This window comes from Caenorhabditis remanei, chromosome I (genome assembly GCF_010183535.1).
Source record: "Caenorhabditis remanei strain PX506 chromosome I, whole genome shotgun sequence".
NCBI lineage: Eukaryota > Metazoa > Nematoda > Chromadorea > Rhabditida > Rhabditidae > Caenorhabditis > Caenorhabditis remanei.
In genome coordinates, this window is record NC_071328.1 from 7,786,508 (window position 1) to 7,804,787 (window position 18,280).

At 38.0% G+C, this 18,280-nt stretch overlaps 8 protein-coding genes across 8 annotated transcripts; 1 reads left to right on the forward strand and 7 right to left on the reverse strand.

Moving 5' to 3' along the window:
* Positions 1-921: 921 nt before the first annotated feature.
* GCK72_001511 (uncharacterized protein) lies at positions 922-3,333 on the forward strand (the record flags this gene model as incomplete). The annotated part of the gene is made up of 6 exons (XM_003097675.2): positions 922-994; positions 2,305-2,381; positions 2,435-2,557; positions 2,676-2,786; positions 2,920-3,187; positions 3,242-3,333. 6 exons carry the CDS (start codon positions 922-924, stop codon positions 3,331-3,333), a joined length of 744 nt encoding a protein of 247 aa, XP_003097723.1.
* A 176-nt stretch (positions 3,334-3,509) lies between these two features.
* GCK72_001512 (uncharacterized protein) lies at positions 3,510-4,489 on the reverse strand (the record flags this gene model as incomplete). Its single annotated transcript, XM_003097682.1, has 3 exons — positions 3,510-3,625; positions 3,695-4,307; positions 4,364-4,489. 3 exons carry the CDS (start codon positions 4,487-4,489, stop codon positions 3,510-3,512), a joined length of 855 nt encoding a protein of 284 aa, XP_003097730.1.
* Positions 4,490-4,746: 257 nt separating this feature from the next.
* Positions 4,747-5,453, reverse strand: GCK72_001513 (uncharacterized protein; the record flags this gene model as incomplete). Its single annotated transcript, XM_003097631.2, has 2 exons — positions 4,747-5,007; positions 5,064-5,453. The coding sequence occupies 2 exons, from the start codon at positions 5,451-5,453 to the stop codon at positions 4,747-4,749; spliced, it is 651 nt and encodes a 216-aa protein (XP_003097679.2).
* A 1,074-nt stretch (positions 5,454-6,527) lies between these two features.
* Positions 6,528-8,655, reverse strand: GCK72_001514 (uncharacterized protein; the record flags this gene model as incomplete). Its single annotated transcript, XM_003097657.2, has 6 exons — positions 6,528-6,730; positions 6,852-6,957; positions 7,083-7,582; positions 7,661-7,744; positions 7,792-8,127; positions 8,559-8,655. 6 exons carry the CDS (start codon positions 8,653-8,655, stop codon positions 6,528-6,530), a joined length of 1,326 nt encoding a protein of 441 aa, XP_003097705.1.
* Positions 8,656-9,862: 1,207 nt separating this feature from the next.
* On the reverse strand, positions 9,863-12,297 carry GCK72_001515 (uncharacterized protein; the record flags this gene model as incomplete). The annotated part of the gene is made up of 6 exons (XM_003097630.2): positions 9,863-10,162; positions 10,236-10,633; positions 10,720-10,967; positions 11,019-11,619; positions 11,707-12,122; positions 12,185-12,297. The coding sequence occupies 6 exons, from the start codon at positions 12,295-12,297 to the stop codon at positions 9,863-9,865; spliced, it is 2,076 nt and encodes a 691-aa protein (XP_003097678.2).
* A 333-nt stretch (positions 12,298-12,630) lies between these two features.
* GCK72_001516 (uncharacterized protein) lies at positions 12,631-14,328 on the reverse strand (the record flags this gene model as incomplete). Its single annotated transcript, XM_003097670.2, has 4 exons — positions 12,631-12,807; positions 12,886-13,478; positions 13,586-14,149; positions 14,199-14,328. The coding sequence occupies 4 exons, from the start codon at positions 14,326-14,328 to the stop codon at positions 12,631-12,633; spliced, it is 1,464 nt and encodes a 487-aa protein (XP_003097718.2).
* A 56-nt stretch (positions 14,329-14,384) lies between these two features.
* Positions 14,385-15,242, reverse strand: GCK72_001517 (uncharacterized protein; the record flags this gene model as incomplete). Its single annotated transcript, XM_053723008.1, has 3 exons — positions 14,385-14,547; positions 14,628-14,982; positions 15,107-15,242. 3 exons carry the CDS (start codon positions 15,240-15,242, stop codon positions 14,385-14,387), a joined length of 654 nt encoding a protein of 217 aa, XP_053591653.1.
* Positions 15,243-15,546: 304 nt separating this feature from the next.
* GCK72_001518 (uncharacterized protein) lies at positions 15,547-18,276 on the reverse strand (the record flags this gene model as incomplete). Its single annotated transcript, XM_003097680.2, has 8 exons — positions 15,547-16,254; positions 16,385-16,459; positions 16,505-16,616; positions 17,671-17,714; positions 17,761-17,849; positions 17,911-17,989; positions 18,039-18,072; positions 18,221-18,276. 8 exons carry the CDS (start codon positions 18,274-18,276, stop codon positions 15,547-15,549), a joined length of 1,197 nt encoding a protein of 398 aa, XP_003097728.2.
* Between the last annotated feature and the right edge of the window lie 4 nt (positions 18,277-18,280).

The window sequence follows — 18,280 nt, forward strand, 5'->3', positions numbered from 1 at the left end:
GAATCATTCTTCTTTCTTTTTCTTCTTCTTACTTCTGACCACTACGACACCTCAACTCATCTGTAACAATCTCCATTTTTACACTCATTAGGTCATGAATTTTCAGTTTTTTTCAGTTTAGCTCTCATGTAAATATGCAACAAAAGACTCGATTGAATTGCACTGCAATAAACTTTTCTAATTGGAACAATTATTTTAATGAGACACGTAACGAAACAAGACAATTTACATACAGAGCTCAGAGTCATGAATCGTCTTATTTTCTTCTAAAAAAATGATTTGGAAAGGTATTTATTTTCGAAATTCTCAGTTCAAAAAAGTGCGAGCTCCTGGTTTTATTCAGATACATATTCTAGTAAATTTGAGATCATCAGTTGACACTATGACACATTTAGAATGTTAGCCGTGCCCATTTTTGTTTTTTTTATATGAGAAATTATGAATGTAATCATGACTCATAGGAAAATTATCTATTTCTTTTCCAGTGAATATCTATCTGTATGCCAGTCCGTCCGAATGTCCGCGTGTTTCAACAATGACCTCGTGACACCCAAAGTGTCGTTTGTCTTCATCAAAACTAGACGATTTCTCTTTTTTCTATCAAACAGATCTTTCAATCTCTTCTTGTCAATTACTACAACTTCTTCATCTTCTTCTTTTTCTTCTTCTTCTTCAACAGTCTCATAATGATCTTTCCATCTCTGCGCCTCTCCATCTCACTAACTGTTTCTCCTCTCTTCGATGATTTCCTTATCAATGTCACCTCCCCTTGCGAAAGAAAACTGTCTTCTCTTATATTTTCTCCAATCACAATTTTTGTTATTTTTTGTTTTTATTGGACTTGAAAAAAGTGATTATTCGGAGAACCCGAAAGATGAAGCGTTGTTTCCGATGATCAAGAGTGTCTGAAGAATTTCCAAAATGTGGTTACTGCTATTCACAGCTGTTCTCTCGGCTCTTTCTGTTGTTATTCCTCAGTGTCAACCACCAAATGGTAAGGTTTCTTCATAGTTCGGAGATAAAATGAGATATTGAGAGATGTTTGGGTTCTAGTTTTTAATGAAACTTGAAAAACCTTTAAAAATCTGCCCTTGTTATTTGGAATATCTCATGTTCACCAATCAGACAAGATATATAGATCAAATCTATATCAGCTATTATATTCTATTGCTATTAAAAGAAGAATCTCGCAATTTTCGGTGAGACAGATGAATGCCTCTTATCTGATTCTGGTAGGAGAATCTAGACTTATAGCACACATACAACGTCAGAAAACTTTCAAAATAATCCAAACACGGGGTAACAGCAATGAACCTCAATTCAATCTCGTAAATCGACACCGAGAGAGATGCGTTGCGTGCGCGTCGCGGCTCCCTTCAAGTGATAAGCCGCGAAGCTCGTTTTTTCGTCAAAAAAGCTCAATTTTCTTCATTTTTTCTTGTTTAAAACCGACTTTTCGTACATTTACTTTGTTTTTCGTTCGAAATATTATTACAGAACCGAAAAAATCTTTTTTCAGTCAACTAATGCAGCGAAAAATGCACAAAATCGATGTACAAGTCAAGGAGAACATTTCAGGTTATTTTTTCCACGTATTTTTTCCGTTTAGACAGTTTCCCCGTAGATTCATGAATAAAACATTCAGGTTTCTACTTCTACGTCTTGACAGCAGCTGAAATTGTGAATCTTCGGCGCAACCTCACACCAACAACGCTTCTTCGAAATTCAGTGTAAATTTTTCATTATTTCTCTAATTTTTCTTTGTTTTTGTTTTACTATTTTAATAAAATTGATGTTGTTCGAAAGTTTTTTGTTGTAAACGTCACCAGCTATTAGTATTCTCACAGTTTTCCGTGTCTAAAATATTCTAAAAATTATTTGTCTTTCTCGCATTTTTCAAAGTCTGTACATTCAAAATAGTGTTTCCTGAAACAGGAAAATGTAATTCTAATTGATTTTGACTTTTTTTCTTCAAAACAGACACGTTTCTATTATGTTTTCAGTGGAAAAAGCAGATTTCTCATAGCGCCCAGCGCCGTCCGCCGCGTCGCGGCTTATTCCGTTCGAGGCGACGCGGCTCTCGTATCAACGGAGCGCGTTTGCGCGAGGTTCATCGCTGTTACCCAGTGTCCAAACTTTCAAAAGAATCCAAAAACTTACAAAGAAAATAGAAGACTACATAGTATAGGTAAAAGCAGAACAATTTAAAATTCTGGAAAGCGAAATAGAAGTGTATTTTGACTGATTTGTTCTAAAAAGAACAATTCTGATTCAAAACATGTATGTGTTACAATTAATTTTCAGACTGCTCCGTTCATGTTTTTCGAGTTCGTCTTTCACAAAAACCAGATGTGGATGATCCGGAAAATACAACATACAGTGTATGTCTAAATATGCCTCTTTCAAGTTTCGAAAAAGTTTCATTAAATTTTAGGCGGTCCAAAACAGCGAGTACGGTAACAACTACTATGAAATTCGAGGTGGCAAAGAAATGACGCCGAAACTCGCGGCTGAAATTATCTCTAGTATGGGAAAAGATGCAGATCCTAGACTGAAAGTGAGTATTTTTAATAAAATATAATAATTTGAACGGAAATTTGGAAATATTCGAAATAATCTTATTTCGTTAAGAGCGATGTTGCCGATTGAAGCATAAAAACAAAAACCTATTTCAGGAAAAAATAACGAATAAGGAATTCTATTGGAAGGCAGTTGGACCAGGAGACCGGATGGCTTCTGCGGCTATGCAACCACCTCCACCTCCAAAAAAAGAGCAACCTTCTACAGTAAGTTTTGGATACCGTGATACTCTTCGGTGATTAGTAAACTGTTAATGGCAATTTATGCCTTAAAAATGTGTTATCACAAGCTATTATTCGTGAACAGGTCCATAATAATTCAAGTTTCTGTTAACTTCAGCCCAGTCCCTCTACTTCGAGGCCTAGTGAATACCCAGTTCTTCTCTTTACTCTATTGGTTTGTGTTGGTATATTTGTGGGAGTTCTTCTCACTGCATTCTGCTATTTTATGGCTACAATGCAAAAAGAACCACAGTTTGATCGATCAAGTGTTGTCATCTATAACAAAGTAGGCGGAGGTAGAGATAGCCGACGTCCGATGCTTCCAAGACGAAGGGAGCAACAAATCGAATTGATTGAAAGTGCTTCAGTGGCTCCGTCCATGTCTTGTGAGTTTCCTAACCCCGCCAGACCTCTCATTTTCCTGCGTACTGTAATTTCAGCTGCGACTCGAGTTGGTCCCGCATGGAGAAATGGAAATGGAGTTGCTCTTACTGCAGCGCCGTCGACAACCAGTCGGCACATTTCGCTTTAATTTTAAAATACATCTGTTTGCCAAATATCGAAAACCAAGACGCATTGTTCTCAAGAATAAATTAATTGACAATAAAAGTATTGGACATTCCACAGCTGTGGGGGAAGTGGGTGATGGGTAATAAATCGGGATCAAATACATGTAAAAATAAAATAAAGAAAAATCATGAGATGTTATTACTCCACTGGGTTGTAGGCGATATCTCTGCCGAGCTCCTCAGAAAACTCATACCACAACTTGCTGACGTCCATAGGTGGAAGGCGAATCTTTTCTGTTGGAGTGATATGACACACTGAAAAAAGGAAATGAAAACTGATATCAAAGTGGAAACGAGTTAGTCAGATAGAATACATTCACTTACAATTGCAAACTCCTCCGGATCCAGAATCACGGTATGTGGCATGCATGATAGCACGGAGACCAAGATTTCTAGCTTCCTCGTCAGTCATTTTTGGTTTGTAATGATTGTCAAGGATTCCATAAGCGTTGAGAGATCCAGATCCAACGGAGCACACCTTGAGCTGGCACCGATCTCCTTCCGAGTCGACCTTGAAAATTTGTGGTCCCTTCTTGTCATATCCAGCGACCATTGATCCGACAGACAATCCTTGTCCTCGGTATCCGTAAAGAACGTTAGCAAAATACTTGCTGGCAGCGCTCACAGTGATAGAGGTTTTCTCACGAAGCTCGTACAAAGTGCAGTATTTGGCAACAGTGCGAGTCCAGAATTGACAATCGGCGGCTCCACCGGCCATAGTAGCAACCATGCGATCTCCGATATCCAAGATCTTCATCACGGATTTCGAGGAGATGTATTCTCCACTGGAAGCACGAGAATCGACGGCAACGATGATTCCTCCTTTGTCATTTGGAGTTGCTGGCTCATAGACAAAAGCAAGAGTGGTTGTTCCTTTACGGAATTGCATGGATTTTCCAGCGGTTTCAGCGAAGTGAGTTTTCATGAAATCGACGGGCTACAAAATTACGTATATGCTTACTTTATGCTAATTAGCTCCCGATTTTTTTTTACCTGAATTCCCAGTGGAAGCTTGGGGAAAGTGAAATCGGCACGGGCAGGCTCGCTCATGAGATTTTGCTTGGCAACTGCCAATTCGCATTCTTCATTTTCGAAATCGTCGAAAGTCTCGCCCCACATTCTGTAAACATGTTGACTAGTACACTAAAAAATGCACAAACAATTAGTTAAATAGATATCCACGGAACTGGCGGGCAGTGACCGGTATATGAAAAGTAGAACAATACATAGTCAAAATGTTAAACTTTCAATAAAGATATGGAATTATTAGAAGGCAAAAGACTAGTTGGGAGGCATCGAAAATCTATCAACAAAAAGATACAATTCAACAAGAACGAACATAGGAAATTGGAAAATGGAATGATTCAAATATTAAATTAATCGCGTTTGACCGGAGCCCATGCGGAAGAAAGATGGTGCATGAAGTACATAGAGAATCCGTGAATTTGGAGAGCGACGGCAAAGAAAATGTACCAGATGATTACCATTGGGAAGATTCCTTTGAATGTTGGCGTATTACTGCCTTCCATGTCTTGAGCATACTCCATTAGCTCTGGAAGCTGTCCACCGAGTCCAATCATGCATGGGAAGATTCCGAAAATGAATTCAGCGTAGTAGGCATAGTGGAGAATTTTAAGCTGGAAGTCGAGGATTTATTATTTACATAAATATAATAGTATTATCTTCAACTTACTTTATTTCTCTGGAACGAAGCGAGAGCCAGCACGACTGGAACGAACGAAAGACACCAAACATACTCCCATGGATATGCTGATGGCATGTCGAGTCTTTCAAAAAATGCGCTCTTCCATCCAAAATTGGAACGCAGAAACTCGCTGCCAACTTTCAGCCACATGAACACCAGAATTAAGAAGTGTGGTACGAAGAACCATTTGAGGATAGATTTGTACTGAACGCTTTCCTGATAGTGTTGAGCGATCCTCTGACGATTCTGGAAGTCGGTTCCGTCAGTACCCGCAGCTCGAACGCCTCGAGATGACATAGTCGCTGGAAAATTGAGAGAATTTTTAACGAAGCAACTGATATGAAGTTCGACTAAATTGAAAACAGAAGAGCAAAGCATGGAATCAATCGAAGAAGGGAAACTTCGAGAAAGAACGAGAAAACGCTAGAAAAATTCCCGAAACGTCAATTCATAAACTCATGCTAAGTACTGGTTTCTAGCGAATCAACAGAAACTTAAAGTCATGAGTGAACTCGGTTGTATGATTTTAAAAACACTAAGCTAATGAAAGCTTCAAAAAACAGTGATTAGAAAAGTCGTAATCGACCAAAAATCGATCGACTTTGGAGTATTATAGAGATAAAACTAAGTTTTTCAGTTAATTCAGTTACCTAAAGGAGAAAATGTTGCATTTAGAGAAGAAAAATACATTTTTTAAAACGCTATCCGGCTGAAAAAGTAGTTAAAAACCATTTGAAAATGAGAGAAAAGATGACAAAATGAAAACCCCGCCTACTTGCAAAGTGCGCGCACAATTTTTGCAATAGGGCCGCATGGTTTGACGATTTTCCGGATTTTTTTCAATAGGAGACATAATTCATTCTATGACAGGTTGTATATCGGAAAACAGATCATCAATGCGATTACTTACTGGATGATTATCGGACACAACATCTATGTAGATTTGAAGTGTTGTTACCTTCCAACTCATTGAATAGGGATGGAGACAAATTTACCTGAGGGATACGGTAGACATTTAGAGTTAGAGCCCTAACTATTAGATAAACGATTCGTAACCATTTTCACAAAATCTCGTAATACGGTCCGGCATGATGATATCAAAAAATATGGTATGAACAATGCTGAAAAATATTTTTTATTAAAAATCAAAGAAAACATACAAAAAGTAAAATGAATAAAGGCGATGAAAATGAAACTCCGATAATTTTTCATAAAATTCATATAAAATCTAACAAAAAACTAGTTATAGAGCGAGTTGCAAGATGCATTCTAAACAGGAGTCAATTCGATTAAACCAGTCTGTTCGATCAGTTCTACGGATAGCTACTGCTGAAATTATCTTATCGAATTGGATTGTGAGATTACTGTATGAAACCTCACGAGTTCCAATGCAGCAAAGTCACATTCCAAATACATCCCAATGAAAGAATCTTACAACTCGCTCTCTACTAGTCACCGGTTCGGCTGTACTCGTGTTGTCGCACTATTGTTGTTATTATTATTACATTTCCCATTCTCCGTTGCTCTTCTTTCTCTTATCAATACTCGAAGACGTCGTCGTTTCCTGAATTGATCACAACATACAAGGACGAGCATTGTCAAAACGATTAGAGAGAATCCGAGGGCAGCAGATGTTATTATTTCCCGAGAGTAACCTGAAAATGTTCAAAGTTGAGTTGAGAAGATAGGACAAAGTTGATGGGTTTTTTCTAGCAAAATGTCTTTTTATTTCATGTTTCTCTTTTTTTTGATAGAAGAATGCATAAAAATACTCACAATGTTGCTCATCGGAGAAGTCTCCTTCGACACAATTGTGAATTCCATCACAAACAAGAGAACTGTGAATACAGAGACGAGAACGAGATGCACAGATTCCATGTCCCTGAAAATTATCTTTTTTGTTGACATGATTCTCATAGAATATAAAAAATGATAACTGTAAATAACTGAACCCATTACTGTTCTAGATTCAATGAAAGCCAGATCCAAAGATGAATTGGAGCCTACCTGTTCAACACAAACTTGTCCACCATGACAAACGAATTGATCTTTACATGCTTCAGCACCTCCATTCCCTCCAACTATCCCATCATCTATTCCATTCTCTCCAATCAGCCCTTCAACTGCTGTCCAAACAATTTTAAATCCAATTCTTTCCTCTCCAATCATTGATGTTGCTGGCCCTTCTTGTGTTACCAATCTGACAACAATCCGATTTGCACTCGATAAATAACTCTTCATCCCTTCTTCTGAATAGTATAATTGACTTCCACAGAACTTTGCTTCCGACGTCTCTGATGCTGATTCTTTTCTATCAGTTCCATAGTTTTCATGTTTGTATCCATCAATTATTGTCAGAGACGCCCGTTCACACTCAGCAATTGTCGGAGCAAGATGTAAATGAACTATTCGAATATATATTCTCTGACGGGCTTCGACCCGAATCAACCAGTTACACGTTGAATTCTTTGGATATGTATTTGGATAGCCGGGTGACAGAATTTCACCTGAAATCAGAGATTATATACTTTTAATTGAAACTTAACGAGTCTCGGAACTTTTTTGATTGTGATGAAGTCGTTTACCTGAAAGTTGTCCAGGTGTTGAATGTCCACCACATCCACTGAAAATAGGTTCTCCTAGCGTTGATATTGGTTCTTGTATTGCTGCTGAAAACTTTCTCTTCACAAAAACATAATTTCCTCTCCTCAATTACCTTCTGAAAGTATTCTATACTGAATCCTAAATCCTCGATGCTTATTATTCGCTGAAGTCGTCACAAACTGTACTTGCATCCACGATTGCATTGTATTGATTGAAGAGGGTACTGTAGTTCCACATAATCTTTCTCCGACATGTTGTCTACCGTGTCTATCGACAACTACCACAAGGAGGTAGCTATCAAGACATTGGTCACTCAATTGGTTTTTAGATGCCAAATCGAATGTCACGAATGATAGTTGAATGACATTGGAAGCAGCAGTTGTGATGTTGAAAACACAATCAAGAGGAGCTGAATATGCAGATGGATAGCCGGGCGATTCGATGAATCCTGAAAGTTCATATTTTTGTAAAAGTTTAAACAATAATTCAGAATCTAAAACAATCAAAATCCCACGTTTAGCTATTTGGAAGATTTCAATTTGTTGAAAACATTTCCAGGAAATTCAACAGCAAAAGACGTAGAAGTTGAATCAATTTGTAGGGTCCATTTTCCCATTTTTCAAATGATTCTTAATATGAAATAGAGATCTAGACAAATTCAATCTACTTCTTAGAAACCAACAAAAATATATCGTGATACACTTTCTGAATTACCAATTTTTCTCAGAAAATTATAAAAAGAAGCAATATTTTTAATGGTTACTGTAATTTTTTGACTGGTTTTTTTTTACTGGAATCAAAAAATCTTTGCATCCAGATGTTCACTTTGCAAGGATAAGTTGTCTCTAAGTCTGTTCATCTAGTTTTTTTTTGAATTACCTGTCGTTGGAGTTGACGAATGAATATGTTTTATAGGACAGTATGAACATTGAACCAGTATGATGATGTGAAAGACGATGAGAATATACTCGATCATTTTACCATCTGCAACATAGAATATATAAAATTATACTTGAGTTTTCGAATGAACAAATAAAAAGGTCCTCAAAATGAATAAAATCCATTGAAAAATCGATGTATCTGCTCTTCTTCTTCTTCTTTTTGTCCACTTATCCAGTTGCGACTTTATGGAGAAAAAGAAGAAAAAAAGAAGAAGGAGAATGTGTTTGTGCACATCTTTTTCTTCTTTCTACTCACTTCTTCTTCTTATTCTGAAGGCAGAATGTGAAGAAGGAAAAGAAGAGAAAATTGAGAGCTCGACGCGGACGAAGGACCGCCCGAAATGGATGGAATGGCTGGTCCTTTTCTGTTAACCAGGAGCACGAAGACGACGAAAAAGAGAAATGAGAGATGATGATGATGAAGAAAAAGTAGGAGAAAACGGAGAAATTGAAAACGTTCCATCTTTCGATGTATGCTTTTCCAAAAGATTCCGCTCTGAAAATGAACTATCGCAGTCCCTTGCTTCTGAATTTTCAGTGTGTTCTTCATTCTTCTCATTTCTCGTAAACACCCACAACGTCCGAATTGGTAGGGGCTCAGCTGGTTTAGATTAAAACGAAATTCAGACTCCGCTTTTCGTTTCGTCTCTTTCCCTATTTTAGACTTAGAGTTCATTCTCAAAAAGTAAATATAGATATTCTGATGCCAGTTGAATTTCGATACGATGATCCCTGTATATACCTTGGAGACCTACAACGTTGATACCGTAATCTGAGTCCAGGTGTTGTGAAATCTCTCCCATTTTCACCCTTCCCTTCACAACTGTATACTTTCTCATCTTTTTTGGAAAACTCAGTTCCCTATTCACTCACCGCCTCCCGCCCTAATTGGTAGTTTAGATGGTGCCCATCTTCTCTCCGTTCTTTTCTTCCTCCTACTTTTTCCCCAATGGACTCTTCTTTCCTCCACTTATTCACTTTAGGCGAAGAGTGCGCCGCGCGCAGCCAATCCAATTATTCTTCTACCCCTGCTCGTCCTATTCTCCCTCCAGAATCCTACTAGTCAAGGGGTGGAAGTTATGAAAATGTGAACTTAGTGATTATATAGTAACAAATTTCATAACAAGGAGTAGATAACGAACAAAACAGAAACAATTTGAAAAAAGAACAATTATAAAAAAGAAAACAAATCAACAACAATATATGTGATTAATCTGGAGATCTGACGACATCTTCTAACTATTACTGCATTCCAAACTTCTTCAGCTTGAAACCAGCTGTTTTTGGAATCTCATCTCCAGAAACTTCTAATTGAACAACACGACTATTCATGGATTGAAATGGTTCTGTGCCATTTCGGACGGAAGATCTTCTCGTTCTTTTTGATGGAGACCCTGAGTGATCAGTTCCATTTTGCTCATTCGTGTCGTCTCTCAATCGAATTCCACTGAACAACAATGGGCAACTATCAGCACCATTAAGAAGCTTTTTCTTATTCGCTTTCAACGGGCCATCTTGTGCAGAAACTACGGTACCAGCATCCTGAAAATAATAAATCAAGTACATCCCTTTCCGAACGCAAGGTATATTGCATTAAATTTTAGCAACAACGTACAATATCCAGAATCGACCAATGTCCATCATATGAAACTGCCATAATCTTCGCGTTATTGATCCCCATCAAATAAATCGGTTGACCCGGAATCGATGACTTCGGACTGCTTGGAAGCATCCGGAGTTGATGGGATGAAGCGGATCTTTTAATGAGTCCATTGGATAATCCAACTTCATGCATAATCTTCTTAGTATCTTGGTTTGAATCTGATGACGTTACTGTAGAAAGAATGAAAGCAGATGTTGAAGTGAGTGTCAAATCGATTGGAAGATCCACTTTCATCAGACGGGAATCTCCGCTTTCCACATTGATAGAGAAGACTTGAGAACGAGTTGTGAGCACAGCGAGATGATCTGCACATGGTGATGCACACATTCGAGTAACACTTCCACAATCATCTGCAATTATGGATACTCATGTTGACAGTAAATGTGTAATCATTTTAGAAGTTGATCTAATTGCAAGAAAACATCATTACGCTTACTTTGACTGATCAGCACTTTTATCTCTTTGCAATTATCTTCGGTCAAATCGAATTCGGCGATTTCAAAATCATTTCGAGCGACAAATAATCTATTATTTTTTGTGATGCAGAATGAAGTGGCGATCACATCCAGAGTAGCTGTTTTCAAGACTTTCTTGCTCAATTTACGTGCTGTTGGTGTAATTTTGTAAATGGTTGTGTCGTGGCATGTTCCGATTACAATGTATTGACCGCATGGAGAGATTGACCTGAAATAGACGTATTGAGAGCCTGATAAAAAAACAGATGTGGAAACTTACCAACAAGTAATAATTCTCTTCTTTGGTGTAAAAATTTTGGCGAGATGAATCATTTCATAATGCTGTTGAAGAACAGTCGATCCTTCAGTTGGTTCATCTTCTCCTTGTTCCTTCCAGAAGACATCAATATAATTCTCTCCAGCACTGGTGATGATGTCCTGAGCGACGATAATATTCTTCTGTTGATGGAATAACAACTTTCGGCAACCATTCTTGCATACAAATATATCGAAATCTTCTCCAGCAGCGTAGACTGTATTCTCATAGACATCCATTGAACGAATATCTCGAGTGGGTCCATTTCTTCTGTTAGTGATTTCAAAATGACCTCCTGGAGTCTCTTTTAGTTCTGTGATTCTCGGATCAACACCAGCGACATTCAAGGTTCCATCATCCATTGTAACCATAGATAGAATATGAGATTGGAGACAGGAAATAGACTGAACTAATGAGCCATCAGTTGGATTCCACAATGATACAGTTCCACGAGAATCTCCGCATGCTAGAAGACTTGGCTTAACAAAGAGAACGGACCAGGCAATAGTTGGATCACGACGATTTTGTCGATCAAGTTTAAGAGTTTGTTGTACTCTTCCATCTCCTGAAAGATCGGTTAAAAATTATTATTCTAACAAGATTTATGATCTTCTTGCATGTATCTCCATTTTATTTGAATGTTGAAAATTACCTGCTAGAATGATGCCGTCCACAGATCCGATCGCGACAAGTGATCCATTACTGGAGACATCGAACAGACGGCTCTCGACACCCAGTGAAATCGATGATGTAATCATTTTCGAGGTGACATCGAAGAAATAAAGAACAGATGAATGGGAAATCATTGCAATACTTGATTTCGAAGCATCATGTTTACAAACTGCCCAAATCGTCGATGCAGAGATTTGGATTCTTTTGACTCTTCCGTTATTATGTGGATCAATGAAGCATACAGATCCGTTTGCGTGTGCTGTCATTAATTCTCCATGCTCCACAAATAGCAAATTCTCAATTGATCCATTTTCAGGGCACACAGTGAGTTCAGGGACTGCCAACCAGCTACTCAAGATGTTGTAGAATTCAATGTAGTCGTGCGTTTCAGATGATCTGAAATTTTCTGATTTCTATATGAAAACTCATTGAGAACAACCCAGTTCACCTCAACATACCTCGACTTTCTTACAACAGCTATTTTACCGCTGTTCTCATCGATAGCGATGTGACGAGCGACGCGACTTATCATTCCACATCGAATTTTCTGTTTCTCTAAACAGAGACTCATCTGGAAAAAAAAACTCCTATTAAAACAAAAATAAACGTTTTCCGCATAAAAGCATCACTGCGAATGTGGTCAATACGCTGAAAATCTGGGATCAAAGAAAGATAGAACAAGGCGAAGTAACCAAGAAAAAAAACGAGTTATCAACAACAAAAAAAAAGAGAGCCTCGATAAATACATATTTATTAGAAAATGTTTCAGAATCTCAAAGCCCAAAACCAATAAATGCAAGTACATAATTATCCCAAAAGGTTTGATAAATACATATAAGGGTACATAAAAGATTATTACTTAGTTGTCTCAGATACAATTTCAGATTATGCAGTTTACAGATTATTACAGATCGGTATCATACCAATTATGGTTTGGACGCATTTGGGAGTTATTCAAAGCGACATTGATGGATTCCGAGTGACCACCATCATTTGTTGGATACATCTCAGCGAACAACTCTCTTTCGAGCCCATCACGCTGCCAATCGTTTCCTCCTCCGCTCATCTCATATTCGTAAGACTGAAAGAGTATTTTGTCAAAAAAATCAAAATTTTATAGTGCCAATTTTAATTTTTTCGAAAAAATTTTCAAACTTACATTAGACATATTCATCATTCCAGCAGCATCTCCTCTTTTCAAGTTATTGAGAACACCATTTGCGTAAGTGACGACTGATTTGTACTGCGATCCACGCGATTCCATGAGCAAGACAGTGACTCCAGTTGATTCCACAGCTCTTGCTCCATCCGGACGCTTACTTAACTGATACAGAAGTCCAAGAATCTCTCGCTCGAGCACTTCGTCTTCCATTGAATTCAATTTTGGGTGAGATAAAAGACGATGAAGTAGGTCAAGGAATGGTGGGAATTCTGGGTTTCCCACCTGTCCCATATCATCACAACAGGCAGCAGCGACAGCTGGATGATTGGCCAATTGATGAAGAGCAGAAACAGACCCTTCAATTACTCCCCACATTGGTACTCCGTCAACAGCGATATCTGGATTCTCTTCGATTGCTGTAATAGCTCTTCGAAGAATATCCATTGTAAGAGATACCGCAGTATGACCACCTCCAGTTTGCTCTTGAGTCAATTCAATGAGGTTGGTTTGGAGGAGAGCACAATTTCTGATGACACCCAGAGCTGCCTTGATAACAGGAGTGCGAAGGGTGGCCAATTGATCCAGAATAACTGAAAAATCAACGATTTTGTTAACTGATGAGGATGAAATATAAATATTTATTCAGAATACAATGTCTGAATTGAGGTACGCCGCCCTATATTTCCCGACGACATACCTGGGAAAGCATGACAGATTCTCAATTCACTTTGCGCTTCTTCTGCCAATGAGTGCCTAGCCGTACAATGTCTTAATGCACAAAGAGCTGGTTCAGTCACTTCTTCGACATCCGGGAAACGACCGATCGCAGTGACAAGCGCATCAATTCCTCCGTGCGAACATACAGTTTGCTTGTTTCGAGTATTGTTACATGTCAAATTACTCAAAGTTCCACATGCACAAGCAGTCATTCCATCGTTTGCAGTGCGAATAATTTCCAGAAGTTTGATAATTAGTTGGGTTAGATTCTCCTCATTTGTTGCTGAATCCGATAGGTTTCTCATTGCGACTAGGATGGCAGTCTGAGAACGCTCATCTTTAGCAGCACAAAGCTCAGCGTACAGAGCCGGGAGACATCCTAGACTAATCAGTGCTGGCTTATTGCTGGGGCACACTGACAATGAACGGATGCATCGAACAACAGTGTAGATCAGTTTCCGGTGTTCCGAATATTCACGAAGAATGGAAACAAGAATTTGAGGTCCAAGAAGAGACAAAAAGGATATCTTAGATTGAGCATCATCTAGAAAGAAGGTAAGTTAAGGAAAAGTGTGAGAAGGTTCTGGAATTACCAATCAACAAGAAATACAACCCATCTGCGACTTGAGCCAGAAGTTTCGGATTCGTCTTGTGAAGATGGGGAGTGAGAGCTTCCACCGCATTTAGAGCTCTTGCCTGACCTCTAGACTCGGAAACGTGCATCAGAAGATTGCGAAGTGTGGTGACAGCATAATGAACAACACTCTGAAATAAATGTATTAGCGAACATCAATACTGTTTCGTACCTCCAACGAATCATACAGCATCCGAATAATTTCTGCGAGTCCTCCACTTCTAAAGATAAGAAGCGGCCCACCACGTTGCTCAGACATATGAGAAAGAGCTCCGATAGCGTTACGACGAACGTTCACATTGGAGCTACTGAAAAGTTCGTATGTTTTTTTTGTTATAACTCCCCGAATATCTAGAAGTTCGTATCAACTATGAGGATGTTCACTCACTTTGAAGCATGCATCAACGCCTCGATGAACGCTCTATGGTCAAATCCAGGTGTATTGAAGAAGTTAGGATCCTCTCTTGAGAGCATGTAGGCTCGATGAACCGCTCTTGCAACCACAGATTCATCATGATCACACATAAGTTTTACCAAATCTGGAAGTGACATTCCAGACATATCATTCGATCCCTCATAGGTGAGCAAATCCATAACAGATTTCTTGAGTTGCTGAGTTGGCATATGCATTAATTCGACGATACTTGATGACGAGTTCGTCGCTTCAGCTGCGGATGTTGGAGGTGTCCAATCGGGAAACATAGCAGCACGAATACGAGAAGTACGAGTCTCGATTTCATGATCTGAAATTTGGAAGTTTAAAACTCAGATATTATCGAGCAGATTATGTAGTTAGGTAGGTAGATGTGTGATGAACTTTGTATTCTAAGTGGTCTACTGGTGTCAAATTGGAAACGAAATACTTACCGGTGTACATAGAATACGAATTGGTTGTTTGATGAAGCATCATCGTTGCAGTCACTGAAATAAAGTTGATTGAAAATTGGTTGACTCGTGAAGCCAAATCAAGTACAAGACGCTGCATCGAAACAGCTCCAAACATTGAAAAAATATCGAATAATGAATGAAAATATTAAACAAAACGATTTATGTTCACGAGGGAGATTTCATCGATATGGGTGGGGGAGATCTCGTAAAAAAAACAAAATTTGAGAGGATCATGATAATAATGAGAACAAGAACGAGATAAGGAGAAAGTAACAATGAGAAAAACCGTAGGAAAATTTAATACATTTTTTGAAGAAAGAAGAATGATAATAGATTTGCGTTTTGAGTTTCCATGGAAAACTTTAAGGTTTTTCTGGTTCTGGTGAAAAAGGGAAATAATAAACCATGGTTTTTTTTATTTACCAGAATGAAGTTTTCACAAAAGATGTGATCGAACTAAACCATCCGCCTTCTTGCCCAGCACCATGATTAGCCATTTCGTTAGTTATCACACAACTTGTCGGATCTACGTGAAGCATTTCATCATCTAGATATTCCGGATAATCTTTCGGACCTCCTCCTTTCTGAATTTCCGAAGCATACATCTCAAATTTCTCTTCTCCGCCGTCTTCCACTTTTAGTATTTGCGCAGCGTATTCCAGGCCAGCACTGAATACAACCACAGCAATTTCTTTAGCCTCAATTGTGGGAATTGTTCGGAGAACTGCACGTGGGATTCCGTTATTTTCTGTTATATAGACACTGATCACCCCTTTCTTCTTTAGAAGATTTTTCTCCACTTCTCGTTTCTTCTGCTCGTCAAACTCATCCGCATCGAATTCCATCATTATTTGTTTCGATTTTCGTCCCACGAACTTTCGATGGAGAGTGCCGCCCTTATCAAGCTCTTTCACTGCGTCTGCTAATGGTTCTCTCTCGGCGGCCACTGCTTTTCTTGCTTCTAATGAATTTTTGACTGCTCGAATACGACTGGAGATGAGAACGAGATTGTAGTTTACACTCGGATTTGTGATGTTTTCACAAGCTTCTGTTAAAGATGGCAATAGTTCTGCGGACTTCAGAAGTTGTTCGATGTTCTCAGATTGTTCGGTGAGCAGGACGAGAATCTGAAAGATTGAAACATTTCGATATTACAACAGCTGTAATAAAATGTTGTTGAGGAAAAATACTCTGAGTTTTCGCTGAATAATGTATTAAATTCTAACCGTTTCGCTGAATAATGTATTAAATTCTAACCTTTACTGTGTATCGAATAACGTCTGAACTGTCGTCTTTGAGGAGAGTGGGGAGTGTGTTGAAGAAAGTTTTGTCCTGGAAGTAATTCCGTTTCACAGAAATGTTAAATAAAACACTTACTCTTAAAACAATACAGCGATTTTCTGGCTTTTGACACAACTTGTAATACGCACGAATCGTTCTAATTTTGTCCGAATTCGGAGTCGGCGCAGTATCTTGTGGTTCTGTCATTCTGGAAAATAGAAAAATTGTCATCAAAACTTATGGATAGACTACGTATTAGCGTTGAACGCCAAAACACTGAATTAAAATTTGAGCATTATAATGAAACAATCAAATCCTCAGGCAACTCGATGTTAGTCTAATTAGACAACCGAAGTCTAATTAGACAGAATAGCAATCTAAATACAATCTAGTTAGATTAGCTCCTTTTTAAAGTCTAATTAGACAGTTTTAAAGTCTAAATAGACAGTTTTAAAGTATAATTAGACAGGCAAGTCTAATTAGATTGTATGTTAGTTGGATTAGACAAAATTGTAGTCTAATTAGACAAAATGCTAGTCTAATTAGACAAAATGCTAGTCTAATTAGACTGTACGTCAGTCTAACTGGGTCGCGTTAGTCTCTAAATTTACTTGAATTAGATTGATATCGAGTTGTCTGAGTCTTGACATTCCATTTTAAAAAAATCAATAATCGGACAGTTATAAGAAAATAATTTTTTAACAAAAAATTTAAGTGACTGAAATATACAGAAACTGATGGAAGCAGAAGCTAGATATTGTCACTAATAGTTTGAATTTTAATCAAGTATTTAAACAGATGTATGGAAAATACAATATTTGAGAACGAGGGCGGGACTCAGTGATGAGGCATCTTGCAATGCGCGCGTGCGGTTTTCGCAAAACTGCGGCACGGAATGAAGTTTCTTGGATTTCTTCAAAACTGGTGATTCATTGAGAATTTCCGGATGAATCATAAAGTGTTTTAAGAACCTGTAAAAGAGAACTTGAAAATTTGATAACATGTATTTTATTTTCCTCAATAATCGCTCTATTGGGTACAAGAGCCAAAATGACAACTAAAGACAAGGAAGAAGATGTTACAGATAAAGACATTCAAATAAGAAAGTTTATGAAGACATTATAAAAATAAAAATAAATGTATAGAAGTGTTCATAATGTTCATAGGTTTTTATCCACTTCATAGTGAATCCACGTCACGAGGGATAGGTGCATTTCTGGAAAATCTTACGGTTTGGTGAGCACTCAAATCTCATATCTCACCTTATAATGGTTCCTGCCACTGGAAACCTGTCAGGATGTTTACCCTGGAAAAATTAATTGGTTTATTCATCAGAATTCATTCGAATTTACCATTTTCTGATTTTTACTGATGTGTTTGATCAACTTTTCTGACATCTTATTCATAGCTTCAGGATCATTTTGTAGGTTTTTCATATTTTCTGAAAAAAAAAGAATTCCAGAAATTGTTTTTCTGAACAGTACAGTTGGAGAAAATCTTACCAAGAATAGAATTGATGTTTTCATCGTCAAAACAATAGCACGCCATGACGAGAAATGAGACAAGGATCAGCAGAGATTTCTGGAAAGACCAGTAATTTAAAATCTTTTGACATAAATGTTAAACTAACCATTCTGAAGTTTAGGCCTTGTGATAGTGTGATTCTAAATAACGGTAGATCTTGTTTCGAAACTCTCAAGCTGGTCAATGGAAGACGGAGGGGAATCTATTTGTATTAGTATAGGTCAGCACTGTTTACCATCGGACGGAGCAAGAAGAAACTAGTTATGTTGAAGAAAATAATTTGTTTACTCTTTTTGGAAATCTAAAACAGTATTCTCTGTCAGAATCTCAATTATAGTATGCATCAAA